This window comes from Mesoplodon mirus, assembly GCF_964341445.2.
Source record: "Mesoplodon mirus genome assembly, chromosome: 17".
NCBI lineage: Eukaryota > Metazoa > Chordata > Mammalia > Artiodactyla > Ziphiidae > Mesoplodon > Mesoplodon mirus.
Genome location: NC_138993.1, coordinates 1,121,276 through 1,140,906, shown reverse-complemented (window position 1 = coordinate 1,140,906; position 19,631 = coordinate 1,121,276). Strand labels below are relative to the sequence as shown.

The following is a 19,631-nucleotide window of genomic DNA, read 5'->3' as shown; positions in this document are numbered from 1 at the left end:
AAGGAACACCTGAAAGCTAGACAGACTGTAGAAAGTCACCAACTGGAAAAAAGATACCTAACCATGTGGAAATATTCAAAGAAATCAAGATATATCTGTACAACAGGTATTACACAGGCCTCGGCGTGATTTTATGAAGAAATCCTAATTACGAAGGAAAAACGTTAAGTTTTTGCACTGAGACAGATTCTAAACAGGAGACACACAGGAAGAGTAACAAGAAGTTTTAAGTTCAAATTTAGAAAACGATAGCATCCTTACTTCAGGCGTTTGTGACATTTGGTTTCATAACGAACAGCGTCTCATGCACCACGCAGCCAGGAAACAGGGTGCCCGCCCCACGGCTCACAATCTAGACAAACGCACGGGGACACGCAGCGATTTCCCGAGAAGGCTGCTCTCGTACGCACAGGACTCCTTCTCTGTAAGCCTCTGCTCGCTTTCCTAGGACTGACCTTTTCCACTAATTTCCCCCTCAATTTTGTGTTCATACGCATAATATAAGTGAGAAAACATCAAGAAAATGTTTCTCTTTATGTAAGATGTAATAAGCAGTCCTGAAGAACAATGAAGAAACTGATCTCAAGGAAACAGAAAGAAAGTGCTCTGTGGATAAGGACTGTGACTTAAAGGAAGACGAAGGAACGGCTGGGACGAGAGGACGTACCTAAGTGATGCAGGCACAGTGCGGCAGTGATAAGGCATTAGGAAGAGAGACACTGCTCGAGCACAGTGACACAGCACTCACTTGGGTAAGCCGGTAAGGTAAGCACTGCGTAACTTAAACGCATCAACTGTAACTCGTCTGAGCTTACTAAGTGTCCTTAATTACGCCATGGCGAGTACAACATAAGGATAAGAGGTCAGGTCTATGACAGACACAGACAAAAGCTGACTATGTTCACTGAATACACAAATATTGTGATGAAGAGGAATCAAAGGGCTGAGTAGTAATTAGAAAGGAAAAGCCGTTTCAGTGACATTCGATACTCATTTACAACAGTAAAATCACAAGCCCCCATGAGCAAACGAGAACAATCAGGACAGGGGTTGCAGTGGCGGGGGAACCGCGGGGTGACGGGCCGCCGTGTCAGAAGGAGAGGAGTCCCTGTAGCGGCCCAGGCCGTCTAGATTCAAGGAGGGCAGGGGCTGGCGGGGGCTCTGAGGAGGGTGCGTGGCGGGCACAGGTCTCGAACTGACCCCTCAAGTTCACTTCCCAGGAGTCCTCGGAATCCATGTTTCCTAAAGCCTGAGTGCGGCCCCAGAAGCAAGAGCTAGAAGGCTCCGGCTCCTCACTGGGGTGGGGGGCGTCCGGCCAGGAGGCCCACTCCCACTCGGCTGCGGGGTCAGCACATGGGCCCCATGCGGGATCCAGAACTTGCCTGAGCTCATGTGCACCGTTCAGTCACCGTTCATAAGTGACAAACTACTGATGCTTAAACTGACGAAGTCTGAAGACTTCTAGATGCTCCCACAGTTCTACACTAAGTAACTTCACAGAACTAGTTTTGAGCTCCAAAGAATTTCATGGTTTGAAATAGATACTTCCTTTTGATTCTTCTTAATGAAACAAATGTAATAGTAATTATGATGATAGTTATGATAATTTGAACTTCCAATTTGTACTAGTTTAATTTTACAAAACTTTCACACAGGTTATCTAATTAAATTAGCAATTGGTACGTGGTATTCAGCTGGTCTTCACAGCAGCTTGTAACTATATACCCTAGCAGTGGCATTTTAATACCAACTTGATGTTTTATAGGATTTTTAAGGTCATGCTCACAACGCTTTTACAACTGATCATTTAAAAAAGAGAATAAAACAATCAGGTCACATCTTCAAAGCAAAAACAAGATAACCACATTTTGAAAGCAAATACGAAATTTAGATTTAATTACCCAAGGTAATTAAATTCTTGCAAAAGCTTAAGCTTAAAGAATTTTCTTTTTATGAAAGGCAGATACTCAGAAATCATGTTAAAGTTTTAAATATTCTAGGCTCAAACACGGGAGGGATTATGCTCTCACAGAAGTAAAACACTGCAGGGAACACAGAAATACACCTGCAGCTTCTGTATCAGCAATCCTCAGAGCTGTGTCCTACGATGCAACAGTGAACCACTGTCGTAGGCAAGTGACTGTCTCCTGGTTTCCACAGGCCACGAGGCTCTCCAGCTGAAGTTACGCCTACAAATTAACCTGCAGCTACTTTGTACTGGGGAAATTACAACTGTTAGTCTATTAGTAGATTTCCACTAAAGACTACACTAAATCTATTGTACTTTCTCTGATTAGGAACTAGATTTTGACTGAATTTTATCCTAAAACTAGAGTTTTAGTTATGCCTCCTTTTATGCCACAGCAGAAAAATAACTGCAACTTAATTTCACTGACAGAAGCCCAGACATCACTCAGCTGAGCTACAGAAGGCTGACATTTTCAAAACTGACACCAGTTTTCGGCTCACATGACATACCTGTTCCCTGATTTCTTTCATTTTTTCCAATCTCTTGAGTTTTGTTGCATATTCTTGAACTTCTTTTAATCCAATATCTGTGCAGAGACGAACTAAGAAACGTAGACCTAAATTACGAAAAATATTTTTAGAAAAGTATTTATCCATGGTGTTCAAAGAACAATAAATCAATAAACTCAGTCTTCTGGGACCCAGGTAGGAATGCTGCTCAAAAACAGTGTTTGTTTCTCTTGAAAAATTACTACACTTTGTATTCCTGGCCCTCTGAGAACTGACTTCCTGGGAAGAGGGTTTAGAGGGACTCTGCCCACCTGCAGAGTGGTCTCTCTCAGGAGAGACCACAGCATCTATAACCCGAGTCTGTATCTCCTCACCTGCTTCTCCTTTGTACCACTTACGACTCCTGACATACTATATACTTGTTTATTGTCTTTTTCTTCCCACTAGAATCCAAGCTCCACGAGGCCAGGATTCTGGTCTGTCTTGTTTTCTGCCACACCCACAGGGTGGGAACAGTGCTGTGTACCAGCACTGCAGTCATCCCATAAGAATTTGTACATTAGTGACTAATTCATGACCATTAATGTATTACAAAAGTAATGGTACTAAAATAATCTAAAATGTCACACATTACTACTGTGTAAATTGCCTATGTATACATTTACCCTGATAATGCACAGTAAGAAGGTAATTTATATTTTCTACAAATAATACTCAACTATCTCTCTTATCTACCCATCCTTGGAAAGAGTGGCTTAGGAATATTTAATGTAAAATAAAACCCACTGTTTTTGGTAGATGTCCTCTGAAATTTAGCATATCACCTATAACTCTACAGAGCAGGTCAATTTTTGATAACTGAAGAATGTATTTTAAGACAAAATCACCCTTTAGGTTCATCAAAAAAGTACTCTGCTCAAAGTGAGACCTTACATGAGTGCAAGTGTTTTTCCTATGCTACCATAAGGTAGACTACTGATTACACCTGTTTTGAAAATTAAACAGGCCAAAGTACCTTGGACATTCCCCACAGCACAGATAAGCACTCAACTTTTTCTTTTTTTTTAAACGCTTTAAAAAAAAATAAATTTATTTATTTACTTTTGGCTGCATTGGGTCTTCGCTGCTGCACGTGGGCTTTCTCTAGTTGCAGCAAGCAGGGGCTAGTCTTCATTGCAGTGCATGGGCTTCTCATTGCAGTGGCTTCTCTTGTTGCGGAGCACAGGCTCTAGGCGCGCGGGCTCAGTAGTTGTGGCTCGCGGGCTCTAGAGCGCAGGCTCAGTAGTTGTGGCGCACGGGCTTAGTTGCTCCACGGCATGTGGGATCGTCCCAGACCAGGGCTCGAACCCGTGTCCCCTGCACTGGCAGGCGGATTCTTAACCACCGCACCGCCAGGGAAGCCCCAATCATTCAACGTTTACAGTGAATCTTAAACTCTCTTTGAAGAAAGGAAAGTGGCCTTGCTTGATGCTGTCCAGTGCGGAGGTGCTGCAGCTACCGCACTGGTCCTCAACCGGCGGCAGCTGCATCCCCAGGGGACACCTGACAATGTCAGAACAGGAGGTGTGCTCCTGGCACCCAGTGGGTGGAGGGCAGGGATGCTGCTAGAACATTCTAGAATCCACAGGATGGCCCCAGAGCACAGGGTTATCTGATCCCAAATGTTAGTGCTGACGAAGCTGAGAAACTCTGCCCAGCAGACTGTTGGGTTTCCATTCCCCAAAAGCTATTACTGCTCTCATTTAATCTCTAAAGTATCAGTTCCCCAATGTGACTGAAGTTAAGAATCACATTAAAAGCTGTTAAAAAAGAAACAGGAAAATAAATAGATGAGAAAAAAAAAAGGAAATAGGAAAAATCAGGTACCTGGGTCCACTGCAAACCTGAATGAGAATCTCTGTAGGTTGGGCTACAGATTTGTAGTTTTTACAAGTCTTACAAGTAATTCCCATGTATCCTGTTTTCCGACTGGCATTCGGAAACTGCTGTGAGCTAATGGACCCACATCTGACCAGCATTACAAAACTCCTCGCCCCTAGGCTCTTACCAAGGGCCATAATTCTGAGCTCTCTGCTTTCACAAAAGTCAAATTGAGAAAAATAATACTGAAGGAACATGCAGCACATCTAAGCCCTGGATCAGGCTGCTCCAAGGAAAACGTGGCCCAGAAAAGATGTTTTTACTGAAATGTGCTGTTCCGTGTGTATGGTCATTGAAGGGCAACATTCAAAACGGTCTTTTCAAGCACACTATTTTATTTGTTGGGGGGATGTTAGTAAAGCTAGGAGCTATGACGTCTTCCAGTGACCTTTTAGCTACTCTCCTCGGTGTCTCAACACGACTGAAGTAAGAGTTGAAAGGATTTTCTTCTTCCCGAGGAATTACTTTTTATTTCCTTATAAACAGTAAAGATTATAAAACCAACTGTATCTTCTCTCTTTCCTTTAGTCACAAAGCTACTCGGGGCCATATATAGTTTAGTGAGAATATGAGACCTATGAATATGGTTATTTTGTACTTTTCTGGATCCTGATCTTGTTGCTGTTACTGTAACACTGTTACTTCAGGTTGCATCAAATCCACTGTGTGATAGGATTGGAAGAAATGAACATTGTATACAAAACCAACTATATAAAAGGGAAACAAGCTACATACAACATAATGTTTTAAAATTAATTTGCCACCATTATCAGCAAGATTATGAATGTTCTATTTTCATAAACTCTAAAGGTATGTTTTCAGTCTCAAAAAGTTATAATTAAATGGATGGTTTAAAATGCCTTTTCTAGGGCTTCCCTGGTGGCACAGTGGTTAAGAATCCGCCCGCCAATGCAGGGGATATGGGTTCGATCCCTGGCCCGGCAAGATCCTACATGCCATGGAGCAACTAAGCCCGTGTGCCACAACTACTGAGCCTTCACTGTAGAGCCTGCGAGCCACAACTACTGAACCCACGTGCCACAACTGCTGAAGCCTGCGCACCTAGAGGCCGTGCTCCACAACGAGAAGCCACTGCAATGAAAAGCCCACACACCACAACGAAGAGTAGCCCCCACTCGCTGCAACTAGAGAAGGCCCGCGTGCAGCAACAAAGACCCAACGCAGCCAAAGATAAAATAAATAAAATAAATAAATTTATAAAAAAGAATTTTAAAAAAATAAATAAAATGCCTTTTCTATAAAATATCAGTTTATGAACTTTATAAAATAATAAACCAAAATTTATTCTTAAAATTTCATAAAGCTTTGAAATATACATGTTTACTACTGAAGAGAATTCAGTGGTACATTTAAATCCGTCAAGAATTAAATCCTATAAAAATGTGTACTTGCATAGTCAAATTTTCTGATCCTATAACCACATATTTAAACATATGTACCACAAATTACAGGTTGGTATCTATGTATGCAATTACTGTAGCAAAGGTAATTATTACATATTAGGACATAAAATGTGAGAACCTATACTTTCAAAATTACAAAATGTAGTCTCACTTACATTCAACATTTTCTGGAAATTTTCTGTGAATGTCTTTGTAAGTATCTAATGCTTTTTGGTAGTTACCTATAAGTGAAGGAGAAAGAACAAACATACGAGCAGATTATAGAAATTAACAGGATTCAGCAAAATACTAATTTAAATTCAATATGCTGGCACCATTTCATTGGTTTAGAAGGATGACTTCCATGTTTGCCATAGGCATAAATAACCATTCCCAATATAACTTCTGTTTTTTGTTTGTTTGTCTTGGCTGTGCAGCATGTGGGATCTTAGTTCCCCGACAAGGGATCAAACCTGTGCCCCATGCGGTGGAAGCGTGGAGTCCTAACACCTGGACCGCCAGGGAGGTCCCTCAATATAACTTCTGGAAGAAAATGTACAGATAAAATAAATCTGAAAAAGGGGAAGAGCGGAAGTAAATGGTTGAAACTTAGTTCTACTTCTTAAAATAAACGAAGTAATAACATTAACTTCAATGTTATTCACTTGGAAAAGATGAAAAATAACTTGTTTTGCAGTTTTTATTTTCAAACATTAAAAAGTTTACAGAAAGCATTTTGTTCTGTAATAAAATAATTTAGCTTCACATGGCAGCAAAGGATAGGAAAAACGAATTTTGGATCAAAGACCTTTGCTAAAATCTCAGGAAAGAGTTATGCCCTTACGTCTGGGCCTCCTGCACATGGGGGTGGTCCACTGGCCTCAGCGCTGGGGTGGAGGCTGAACAAGATGGAGTGCGGAGCACCCAGCGGGCGGCCAGGCTGGCTAAGGTGGCCGCTCTTCCCCTGGCCTGCGCTTCAGTGCTCAAACCCAAGGAACACACACGCACACACGCGCGCACACACACACACACACACACACACGACAGGTGCTACATGCGCGCAGGCAACTCGGATTCACCCTGATGTAAATGAAATGTGTATACAGCGAGGTCTTTCCGCCAACAGGAAACACGGTAACATTAGAGACCAACTCGCAAAATGACCTGAGGCCACACCGCACCTGTGTCCCGCTGACACCTGAAGGGCTCTCGGAGGCAGACAGAGGGCCCTAAGAAACGGCGGGGACCGCTGCCGATGGTCACGGCTCGCGCTTCCCTCGGTGAGGGAGTTCTCCTCCTGGACATCTGGTTGCTCTATAAGAGGGACTGCATTTTTCACACTTAACTACATTAGCATGTTATTTTAACTACACTAAACATTTTAACCATGTGTTAACATTTATCTCCTGCTTAATCCTGACATTTCAACAGTATCATTCACTTCACAGCTAGTCCCAAACCATTAACACACTGACACTGCAGAACAGGCCAGCAGCACAGGATGGGATAAAGACAGTCACTGAAAACACAACCAGGATGACTAGTGACATCTGCTGTACAAAGTCAAGTCCTGCGGCCCCAGTTCTGGGCTCTCCTCAGCTTTCCAGGTGTGAGAGAGGCTCACACATTGGGCAGAGCACACAGGATGTTTACAATGAGGTGACTAGATGGGACTTCCCTGGCAGCCCAGTGGTTAAGACTCCCCGCTTCCAATGCAGGGGATGCGGGTTAGTAAACGTAACTTTTATCTGTACGTAGTAACCACTGTGTCTTTCATATAATGCTTGATATGTGTACTTATCAAAAGTTAATCTTAATAAATGAATCTACAATAGGAACACATTTATATGCATAATTACCTAAAAGATAGAAACAAGCAACATATATTAAAGTGAATAAAATTAAAGCATTTACCACTTCTTCTAAAACAACTAGCTACCATCAGCTGCCATTTCACTTGTGTAGGCCTGTAAAAGAAATAAATTATGTGAAATTAGAGATGAAACAAAAATAATCTGTGATGGCCAAACGGTTTTATAAAGCTAAGCTACATATCTGTACTAGCTTTCAATTACTTTTTGACATTTCATTAGGTCATCTTTATTATTAACAACAGCATATATACAACTTCCTTCATTATTATCTGTCATACTGATATTAGGAAATTTAAATTTAGAGCCCTTCAATTAACTCACACCTTTGTTTAGACATTCTTAGAAGAACCGACTCACCAGTTTGGGTAAAGACCACAGCATTCTATTTTAACCATTTTTATTACCTGTGCTATATCTTATACTTAGTACCTAAGGCTTAGAAACCTAGGTTTAGGCTTGCAAATTTAGTATCCAAGAGGCAATTTTTGACCTTGTGTTTGAACAATTAGACTTCAACTAAAACGAAAGTAAAAAAGAAATCTATTCATTCTTTTTTTCCCCTTATAAAGAAATGAATTTCTTTTCTAAAATAAACAAGACCAGAATTTCTAAATACTACTAAAAATTTCTGAGAAAAACAAAATTTGAAGGAATAAAAGATGAGGGAATAATTTAATGCTCTCCTCACTTCTCTTTTATTTTTTTTCTAATTGAGGTATAGTTGATTTACAATATTAGTTTCAAGTGTACAACACAGTGATTCAAAATTTTTATAGATTATACTCCATTTATTGTTATTATAAAATATTGGCTATATTCCCTGTGCTGCACAATACATCCTTGTATCTTATTTATTTTATACATAGTAGTTTGTACCTCATAATCTCTTACCCCTACCTTGTCCCTCCCCGTTCCCCTCTCCCACATCTAATGTTAAAATTCAATTTGGCCAAATACAAAACACAACAGGATATATCCCAATTATTTCTGAATAATGTATAAAACATTCTGATATGAACTTAAAGACATTTTTAAGAGTTTGATTTTTTTTTTTTTTCGGTACGCAGGCCTCTCACTGTTGTGGCCTCTCCCGTTGCGGAGCACAGGCTCCGGATGCGCAGGCTCAGCGGCCATAGCTCATGGGCCCTAATTTTTTTTTTTATAAGTTCCCTCACTTTGATTTCTGTTCTGTCTGAAGTTAATATTGCTACTCCTGCTTTCTTTCTTTTTTTAAAAATAAATTTATTTATTTATTTAATTTTGGCTGTTTTGGGTCTTTGTTGCTGCATGCAGGCTTTCTCTAGTTGCAATGAGTGGGGGCTACTCTTCATTGCAGTGCACAGGCTTCTCATTGCGATGGCCTCTCTTGTTGCAGAGCACGGGCTCTAGGCGCATGGGCTTCAGTAGTTGTGCCACGTGGGCTTCAGTAGTTGTGGCTTGTGGGCTCTAGAGTGCAGGCTCAGTAGTTGTGGCACACGGGCTTAGCTGCTCCGTGGCATGTGGGATCTTCCCGGACCAGGGCTCAAACCCGTGTCCCCAGCATTGGTAGGCGGATTCTTAACCACTGCACCACCAGGGAAGTCCTGATTTTTAATATATAATGTATATCAATTACAAATTGAGACCAATGAAACATTTCAATTAGGACTCTTTCAGAAATGAAACTTTGTCTTTGGAATGAGAGTCATTTTTTTTTTTTTTTTTTGCGGTATGTGGGCCTCTCTCTGTTGTGGCCTCTCCCATTTTGGAGCACAGGCTCTGGACGCGCAGGCTCAGCAGTCATAGCTCACGGGCCCAGCCGCTCCGCGGCATGTGGGATCTTTCTGGACCGGGGCACGAACCCGCGTCCCCTGCATCAGCAGGCGGACTCTCAACCACTGCGCCACCAGGGAAGCCCAGAGAGTCATTTTCTGATTGATAAAGAAATACTTGTGGGCTTCCCTGGTGGCGCAGTGGTTGAGAATCTGCCTGCTAATGCAGGGGACACGGGTTCGAGCCCTGGTCTGGGAAGATCCCACATGCCGCGGAGCAACTAGGCCCGTGAGCCACAACTACTGAGCCTGTGCGTCTGGAGCCTGTGCTCCGCAACAAGAGAGGCCGCGACAGTGAGAGGCCCGCGCACCGCGATGAAGAGAGTGGCCCCCCACTTGCCACAACTAGAGAAAGCCCTCACACAGAAACAAAGACCCACCACAGCCAAAAATAAATAAGTAAACAAATGTGGGGTTAAAAAAAAAAAAAACCCAGCTTCTTCTCTAAAAAGTTATGGAAAAAAAAAAAAAAAAGAAATACTTGTTTACTGAGATGTGAAAAAGAAAAATACACACAGAAAAGTACCTTGAAGGTATTTTTTAAAACATTTGCATAAAAAGGAAATATATTTATCATAATAAAGACCAAGTCAAATGAAACACAGTACAAGAAAATTGAAATGATGCCTGAATGTTCACTAATAACTGCTCATGAACTCAGTATGTCTATCAGATTGTAGACATTTAACTAAAGATAAAATCGTAATGGTTACCTACTGTATAAGAGAAGCTCTTTCAAAGTACTGAATGGCTTTTTCACAAAACTGGGTGTCGATGTAATAGGCCCCGAGCCACTCGATGACTTCAATATTGGACGGGAAATACCTATACGACTGGAAAGGGAGGTGTGACAAAAGAACTTCAGTCACAACGCACAGTTCACTCCCCAACATCTTCCCCACCAGCTGGATTAATTTATTCAGTGCGACATTTCTTACTTAAAAAGTATGAGCTGTCACAAGCACTGTTCAAGTTTTGAAACTACATAAGGTTTGGAAAACTTAAGATTTGTTTGACACATTTTTCAATTATCTATAAATATCTTTTTGATGTACTGATATATGATCCGAGCCAAATTAAATATGCAATAGATTCAAAAGGGATTAAATCACCCTTCAAGAGAAAAATGCATTGGTACCTTTTACTTTTTATTAAAATAATCAAAAACTAACTTTATATTCCATAAATGTTTTATTTTAAATCATTATTTATTTTAAAGCTAATAAGCATTTATAATTTTTAAAAATTAAGAGGCCTGCTGTCTTTTTTATAACAATTCATAAAAGGCTAAAAAGCAGAAGGAAAGCAAGACTGCACACCCACCTCATAGTAATATTGGAATGCTTGGGATTTATCCCCCTCACTGTCATATAATCCTCCCAGTTTAGACAAAGCTCTGGAGTCAGTTGGAACAATACTGATCAGCTGCATTAACCATTCCATAGCTTGATTGGGATCTTCCATTAATTCGTATCTTAGACAATTTCAATGAAGGATAACACAACTTTTCTAAATTCATTGATCAATAAGCAAACCTAAAACCAACATTTCATTAAAATATTTCTTAGTCTATACCAATGTGCTACTTAATACTATTTACTCTGGGTTTCGTCAGGGATGAGGATGAAAAATGGTCATACTGGCAATAACACTTTTGTCCCATATATATGTATATGGGGCGCACGCACACACACACACACACACACACACACACACACACACACACACACACAGACACACCTTGCTTTTCCTTTTACTTCATTACTACCCACTAAGATCAACCGACAAATTTCTAGTAGAATAGTGTACTGTTTTATTCAAAGTTTTGTCCAAAATTTGTCCTTAATAAAAATGCCTGAATGCTGTGTTTCAATTATTCTACCTCTCTTAAATGTTCAACATTTTAAAGGAATGGTTTCCATGTATTTTCCGGTGAGTTTTCCCTAATTACATTACAAGCCCAAGACAGTTTTTTGTAGCTTTAATTCCTAGTAAGTCCTCTGCATGCACTCAAATAATTTATTCACACCAGTACTTATTGATTACTATTTATTTTATATTAGCTGCCTTAATGAAATGAAAATATTCCAATCCAAAGTTTCATTGAAAAAGAAGAGCCTTGGGGCTTCCCTGGTGGTGCAGTGGTTAAGAATCCGCCTGCCAATGCAGGGGACATGGGTTCCAGCCCTGGTGCAGGAAGATCCCACATGCCACGGAGCAACTAAGCCCATGCACCACAACTACTGAGCCTGTGCTCTAGAGCCCACAAGCCACAACTACTGAGCCCTCGTGCCACAACTACTGAAGCCTGCTCGCCTAGAGCCCGCGCTCCACAACAAGAGAAGCCACCACAATGAGAAGCCCGTGCACCACAATGAAGAGTAGCCCCCGCTCGCCGCAACTAGAGAAAGCCTCTGTGCAGCAACCAAGACCCAATGCAGCCAAAAATAAATAAAATAAATTTATTAAAAAAAAAAAAAGAAGAGCCTTCTATTTTTAATGATGACCAATGTGATACCATAAGAAAAACATAAAAACAAGGAAATGTATTCAAACAGCCTCAAACGCAACAATTCCTTGACTGTATCTGAACTGATCAGGAACTGGGCACCAGCAAGTCATGACACTGGTACCTTCAGAGAAATGAACTGGACAAAACAAAAAGGCTAAAAGAAATAACTATGCCACTATCTGCTCTAAAATTAACATTTTTTATCAAAAAAATTTTATCTACCCTACCAGAAACACAGGAGGCAATACTTAAAATTTTTCATCATTATCATTATTTATTTATTTATTTTTTGGCTGCACCACATGGCTTGCAGGATCTTAAGTTCCTTGACCCGGGATCAAATCTGGGCCCTGGCAGTGAGAGCGAGGAGTCCTAACCACTGGACCGCCAGGGAATTCCCCGAAGGGTCTAATCTATGCTCCCTGAACATTTTGTGTGGACTCGACATGATACCCAGTTACTTCAATTACTATGTCTAAAAATTAATAATAGTTGCAACTTCTAAATAATTCCTCCTATAATGCAAATGACCCTTTAAAAACAGGATCACTCAAATTATATTTTCATCACATATTAATTTGATAGTCAGGTTTTAAAATATACCCCCATCAATTAATTCACTGGTTAAGCTTATTTAATAAGTGGTACTCAATCACCAACTGAGTGAATTAATAACTGTCCTTAAGTTTTTCACATAAGATACATATTTGCTATCTGGTAAAGGACTTGGGCGCTGTTTCTCAGGATTGCGTGAAGTTTCAGGAAACAGTCCAAGGCTTCATCAAGCCGGTTTAGCTTCTTATAGGTAAGGCCTTTAAAAAGAAGAAAGAGAAAAAAAGGTAAGTTATAAATACTAGTACTGGTAGTAATTTTCTCAAAGTAACAGAATGAATATTTAAATATAGGTAAATATTCATCCAAAAGAGAAAATAAAGATGAACACAATTAAAAAAAAAAAGGAACAAGGCGGGGCAGGAAATTCCACTAACGTTTGGCAGACACTAAATCATGAAAGCTTTAGTGCATGTTTTGAAGTGTTGAGGGGAGCAGGAATGACAAACATTGAAAGAACGGCACAAACAGTTCAGAAATGGGCTGGGCTACAGAACTTAGTTAGTCAGGGAGGACTGGGACTTCCCTGGTGGTCCAGTGGGTAAGAGTCCGTGCTCCCAATGATGGGGGCTGGGTTCGATCCCTGGTTGGGGAACTAGATCCCGCATGCATGCTGCAACTAAGACCAGGCGCAGCCAGAATGAATGAGTTTATGAATGAATGAATGAATAAATAAATAATTTTAAAAAACATAAATAAACTCAAGGAGGACTAAGGGACAAGTAATAAACAGTGCCAGGACAAGTGATTACGCATGACGAGAAAACCACACATTCCTCTCTTGAATTTATTCCGTTTTCAAATAAATTCAAGTTTTATTTCAAAACTAAATAGAAAAAACAAAGCTATAAAAGCATGAAAGGAAAATGATTTTGTAATCTTGGGGTAGGGAAGGGCTTCATAAAGCAATAAACAAATGAAGCCACAAATTTTCAAAAACCAAATTTGACTACATAAAAAATAGAAAAATTCTGTTTCACAGAAGAAATTATAAAGCTCCCTTAAGCGACGGACTAAGAGAGGCATTTAAACATACGAAGAGGCCAAATGGATGGGGACCTGGTGAGTGACCTCATGCCCCCAGGCCCCCACACTCACCCCTCTTCTCCCAACCCCTCAGTGCCAGGTAGAGTTGCTAATGCCCCCTGCCCCTCCCGTCCCACCCAGCCCAGCCCGGGGAGGAGAGATCCAGCTGCCTGGACACCCCCAGGACACAGATGAGACAGAGGGCGCCATGATGGGGAGTGGGCAGGCCTCGAAGGTCCCACTCAGCCTCAGCTGCAAACTCCTAGATACGAGGAGAAGGGCAGGCTCATCAGACACGGAGGAGAGATCGTCACAGGAAAGAGAGGATAACATGAACAAGCCAACCAAAGAAGCAGGAGAAGAAACCTTCAGAGGAAACTTCACTGAAAAGCTAAGACATGAGCCTGCACTGCATCAACATGTGTCCGCAACAGCACGAGCTCACGATGGGGTGGGGGTGGGGGGATGAGGGGGACACAACGGCGGGGGCACGACCGGGGGGGCACGACAGGAGGACATGACTGGGAGGGGCATGACAGGGGGCACGACTGGGGGGCATGATGGGGGTACACAACGGGGGGACACGATGGGGGTCAGGTGACCTCTGACAGGCAGGGGAGGGATGGGGTGGTGTGAGCCTTCAGGTCTTTAACAGTTTATTAAAGACAAATCTGGGGCTTCCGTGGTGGCGCAGTGGTTGGGAGTCCGCCTGCCGATGCAGGGGGACACGGGTTTGTGCCCCGGTCCGGGAGGATCCTGCATGCCGCGGAGCGGCTGGGCCCATGGGCCGTGGCCGCTGAACCTGCGCGTCCGGAGCCTGTGCTCCGCAACGGGAGAGGCCACAACAGTGAGAGGCCTGCGTACCGCAAAAAAAAAAAAAAAAAAAAAAGACAAAATCTGAAGTAAAAATAACAAAATGTAAAAATGTGTTAAATATAGGTGGTAGGTACAGAGGTATGCTTTTTCTCTCTTTTTTTTCAGTATTTGAAATTGTTTGTAATTAAAAAGGAAGGGACTTCCCTGGTGGTGCAGTGGTTAAGAGCCCACCTGCCAATGCAGGGGACACAGGTTCAAGCCCTGGTCCAGGAAGATCCCACATGTCACGGAGCAACTAAGCCTATGCTCCACAACTACTGAGCCTGCATGCCACAACTATTGAGCCCGCATGCCACAACTACTGAGCCCGTGTGCCACAACTACTGAAGTCCATGCACCTAGAGCCCGCTCACCACAACGAAGAGTAGCCCCCGCTCACTGCAACTAAAGAAAGCCCGTGCACAGCAACAAAGACCCAACGCAGCGAAACATAAATAAATTTATAAAAGAAAAAAAAAAGGAAGAAAATTAGATTTTTCCCCCCCACCTATCAGTTTGGCAAAAGTTGAATTATAATATCCAGTATTAGCAGGAATTCGGGAAACATTCTCATATCACGGTGGGAGGAACCTGGAAGTCTTTTTAGAGGGAATTTCGGCTACATCTACCCAAATCTCACAAGTGTCCAGATTCTGAGTCATTAATTCCATTAAAAATAGTCTATAATCCAAGTCTTCTTTTCAACTTTCTGTTGCAAGGAACTCTTCCTCTCAATGAATTGGAGGTTTTGAAGCAAAAAAAAAAAAAAAAAAAAGAAGAAGAAGGCCATTTTGCTTGTTTCACTTACCAATATTGTAAAGTGCTTCAGTACAAGAAGAATCATTTCTTAGAGCCTCTTTGTAGAATTCAGCTGCCTTCTCATAGTCACCATTTGCAAACACTGTATTCCCTTTATTAGTAAGAGCTGACGGGTTGTATCTGTCAGAGTTCACAGCTAACTCTGCGTAGCTACTGGCTTGTGCGAGTTCATTCTCCTAAAGTACAAACACATACAAATTACTTGAAGTTCACTGTACCGCTTCTGCCTCTCCTGAGATTAGACACGATAAAGGGACTTTCCGAGATCACAGACAGGATAAACAAGCACGTATTTTACATATCTTGGTCTCGCTGGACTCACTCCACAAAAGGTTTTACTTGTCAAGAAGTTTCTTACAACCGACTGCTCCACAGTCGAGGTCTGGACACCACCACCACTTCCGCATCAGCGGTTCCATCTCCAGCACCCACTGTCCTGTCCTCACTGACTGCAGGTAGGAGCTCCCCACACCGACGGCACCCACCCAGCTAGAGGCCCCACTGCCCTGATGCCCCGTCATCCTGGCTGCACGGCCGGTGGGTCCCGCATCGCCACAGTCCACGCCTCCGCTCCGTCCCCACCGCCAGTGCCTGATTAGGACGTGGCTGGGCTGGCATTCAACTGTGCCGCGAGGGCCTCCCACCTCTCACAACGTAGCTGCTGGTGCCTCGTTGGCATGGCTGAGGGAGGGGTGCTGCTTCCCACCTCCCATCTTCCGTGGTCCCTGTCCGGTGGCCGTGGATGTGAACGTGCGGCGGCACCTTACCCTCTGAAGGCCCTTCCCAGGCTCCAGGGCAGGGCGGGTGCAGACTCGCCTCCCGGCCCAGCTTGCCCTCGCTCCCACCCACGTCCAGCTCTTCCTCCTGCAGAGGACCCAGATCTGCGCCGGGCTGGGCTGTGGACCACAGAGGGCATCCGAGTCCCACAGACCCCTCCACCAAGTTCACGGGCACCTGGGCTGTTTCCACCCACTCCTGGTTACTATGAATAACGCTGGTCTGAACACTCACATACCAGTATCTGTGTGGACTCCCTAATTAAGAGCGGGGTGCTCTTGTCATAAACACTAAACCGTGTAACACTGTCTTTTGGATTAAGCTTCAGGCACAACTTAGAAGAGCAGTGACGGGTTGCCGACGGGGACTGGAGAGCTGTGAGGGGATGACCTCGGGGTCCCGGGAGGGCAGGGCAGCTGCGCACGGAGGGGAGGGGCGGGGCTGGGGTGGGGGGGTGGGGGGGAAGGGAAAAGAGGGGAGGGGGAGAGGAAAGGAGGGAAGGGGGAGGGGGAGGGGAGGGGGAGGGGAAGGGGGAGAACACGAGGCGGCTGCAGGTGCAAAGGCCCAGCCTGCTCCAGCGACCGTCCTGCAGGGTGGGCTGAGCCTCGCTGGGCTGCATCAGCTGAGCCTTCCCCCGCCTCCCCCGCCCCGGGGGGCCTTCGTTCTCCTGTGCCCTCTCTCTGCTCTCACGATGCCTGCCCCCCAAAGCCGTCATGCTTTGCTAGTTCCTTTCCTGTCTCTCCACGGATTTGCACTCTGGCCTCCTCAGCCCCCAGCCCTGTGCCCTGCTCACACCCTGGAGACACCGCCTGCTGTCTGCATGCCAGAGACGGGGCTTCAACAATTCACAGCTACTTCTCACAGTTCCGGAGGCTGGAGGTCGAAGACCAGGGGGTCAGCAGGCCTGGTATCTGGTGAGGGCCCACGTCCACATCTGCAGATGGCCTCCTTGCTGTGTCCTCACAGGGCACAGGGCTCTGGTTCCCTTCTCCTCTAATAAAGGCACTAATCCCATCATGGGGGCTCCCCTCATGACCTCAGCTAACCCTAAGTCCCCACCTCCAAAGAGAGTGTTAGGGCTTCAAAGATGAGTTCTGGGGAGACAATCATTCCATCCATGGCATTTATCATCAAGGCTTAAACCTCTACAGAGACAACCACACATTTTATCTCTAACCCTGATTTCCCATCTGAGATCAGCTCCACAGGTCCTCCCTCCGTCCTCCTTCTGAGATGGCCTCGCACCCATGTCCACAACCCAAGCAGCCCCCAGACCCACCCCAGCCGTGCTGTCCTTCTCCACCCTGCTTCTCCAGAGCCCCTCCTTGGGCAGCAACGTAAACATACCACAGCACCAACGTAGTTATGAAAAGCAGAACTCACCAAATAATACAGGAATGAGAGGTTGGTTGCAGCTGCACTCTTCACACTACTGTCCTTTTTTTCAAACATTTTTAAGGTCTCTACAGCCTAAACATGAAATATCTGCAAGTTATTACCTTTGTTATATGATAGCATTTAGGCTTCAGTTTGGGGACAAGACCAGGGAAGGCACAGGGGGTGGTTGGCGTGTTCAGGACAACAGGTGACAGACGAGAATGTCACGTGATTGTCAGCACTTGTGGAAAAGGGTTCTCAAAACTGGGAGAGAAAGCAATTCTGGGGGTGTCACAAAGTGACCTGATACAGATCCAGATGTAACTACACTCTGAAGCCATGAGCAATTTAAAGCACACTTTAAACCCCTGGCAAGTCTGAGATGCCCCGACCTGGCAGGACACTTGGGATGCCAGGCTCCTTGCACGAGAGGGGGATGAGTTCTCCACCTAGAAGTTACTGAGAGGTGCCAGAAACAGGAAAAAGATGTGGTTTTCCTTCCTTCCTTTACAGTATATTTACTGAATAGAAAATGCTTGGCCGCTGGCTCCTGGAGAGCAGTTGTGTCCAAGCAAAGCCGTGCTCAGCTTCTGCAGGGGTCACAGCTGCTGCTGCTGGACGCCCGTGCGGTCCGAGCCCTGCGCCGGTGGACGCCGTGTGGTCCGAGCCCTGCGCTGGGCCAGCGAGCACGTGACTCCCCTGCGGCCAAGGGCAGGAGACGTGCACACCCAGTCATAGCGCAGTAAAGAACTGCTCTCTTAAAGGGTCTTGATTACTCGAGAGAAAACCGTTGGAAGTTTCTAGACCATTAGTTTATAATCCCACAAAGTAAATTCTGGAAGAGAAAAACCCAAACGCCATACCGTCCATCTTGAGAGCCCCTTTCTCACTTTCTTTCTTGGAAGGCTCTTCCATAACAAGAAGCTCCTAAAACTTACCTGGAAGTGATTCCCTGCAGAAGCTACCTCACCAACACTACCCAACCCCCAGCTCCTCTTCGGAGCCTCTAAGCTTTACAAGCTGCATTTCACATTGAATAAGAATTGAGATGTTTTCATCTTTACTTTCAGACTGTGTCACTATAAATGTATGTGCTAATTTAAAATATAAGCCAAGTGGGGACTTCCCTGGCAGTCCAGTGGTGAGGACTCCACGCTGTTGCTGCTGAGGGTGTGGGTTCAATCCCTGGTCAGGGAACTAAGATGCCACAAGCCGTGCTGCACAGCCAAAAATAATTAATTAATTAATTAATTAAATATAAGGCACGTGAATAGGCATAACTCACATATCCACTGAATCCTCTGATTCGAGTAGACTGCAGAGGGGAAGAAGGCTGTTCTCTGATATTTCTGACATCCATAAAACAGAACCCGAAAGCAAACTAACAACAATGGTAATTTTTAAAAAACGGAACACTATCAGTTTATATTGTTGCTTTCAAAGCAGCTATTCATTATAGTCAAGGAAATGTGTTGGTTGGATCTTAAAATTCTGATATTTGTTAATCTGTGGCTCATCGATAACAATACTTTAAGACTACGTTTAACACCAAATCTATTCTCCCCACAAAAGATTGCTACGAATCCAAATAATACATAAAGAATAATGAACCCAAAGCTATTACTCAGGAGAATTAACAAAAATATTTAGAACTTAAATCATTCATTTAAAAACATGGACAGGGCTTCCCTGGTGGCGCAGTGATTGGGAGTCTGCCTGCCGATGCAGGGGACAGGGGTTCGTGCCCCAGTCCAGGAAGATCCCACATGCTGCGGAGCGGCTGGGCCCGTGAGCCATGGCCGCTGAGCCTGCGCGTCCGGAGGCTGTGCTCCGCAACGGGAGAGGTCACAGCAGTGAGAGGCCCGCGTACCGCAAAAAAAACAAACAAAAAAAACATGGACAGAGTAAAAACATATTTCAAATTTTAAGCTTCTAAACTACAACTATCCTGAAAAGGCTAAATATTCTAATAAAAGGAACATTCTCGGGCCTCCCTGGTGGCGCAGTGGTTGAGAGTCCGCCTGCCGATGCAGGGGATACGGGTTCGTGCCCCGGTCGGGGAGGATCCCATATGCCGCGGAGCGGCTGGGCCCGTGAGCCATGGTCGCTGGGCCTGCGCATCCGGAGCCTGTGCTCCGCAACGGGAGAGGCCACAACAGTGAGAGGC

At 44.1% G+C, this 19,631-nt stretch overlaps 1 protein-coding gene across 1 annotated transcript in view; it reads right to left on the bottom strand.

Moving 5' to 3' along the window:
- IFT88 (intraflagellar transport 88) overlaps positions 1 to 19,631 on the bottom strand; it is a 74,566-nt gene that overhangs the window by 11,579 nt on the left and 43,356 nt on the right. Inside the window, 8 exon segments of the mRNA XM_082602585.1 lie at positions 2,479 to 2,585; positions 5,978 to 6,043; positions 7,716 to 7,768; positions 10,204 to 10,319; positions 10,810 to 10,960; positions 12,702 to 12,810; positions 15,300 to 15,486; positions 17,471 to 17,557. Coding sequence (XP_082458711.1) covers positions 2,479 to 2,585; positions 5,978 to 6,043; positions 7,716 to 7,768; positions 10,204 to 10,319; positions 10,810 to 10,960; positions 12,702 to 12,810; positions 15,300 to 15,486; positions 17,471 to 17,557 — 876 coding nt within the window.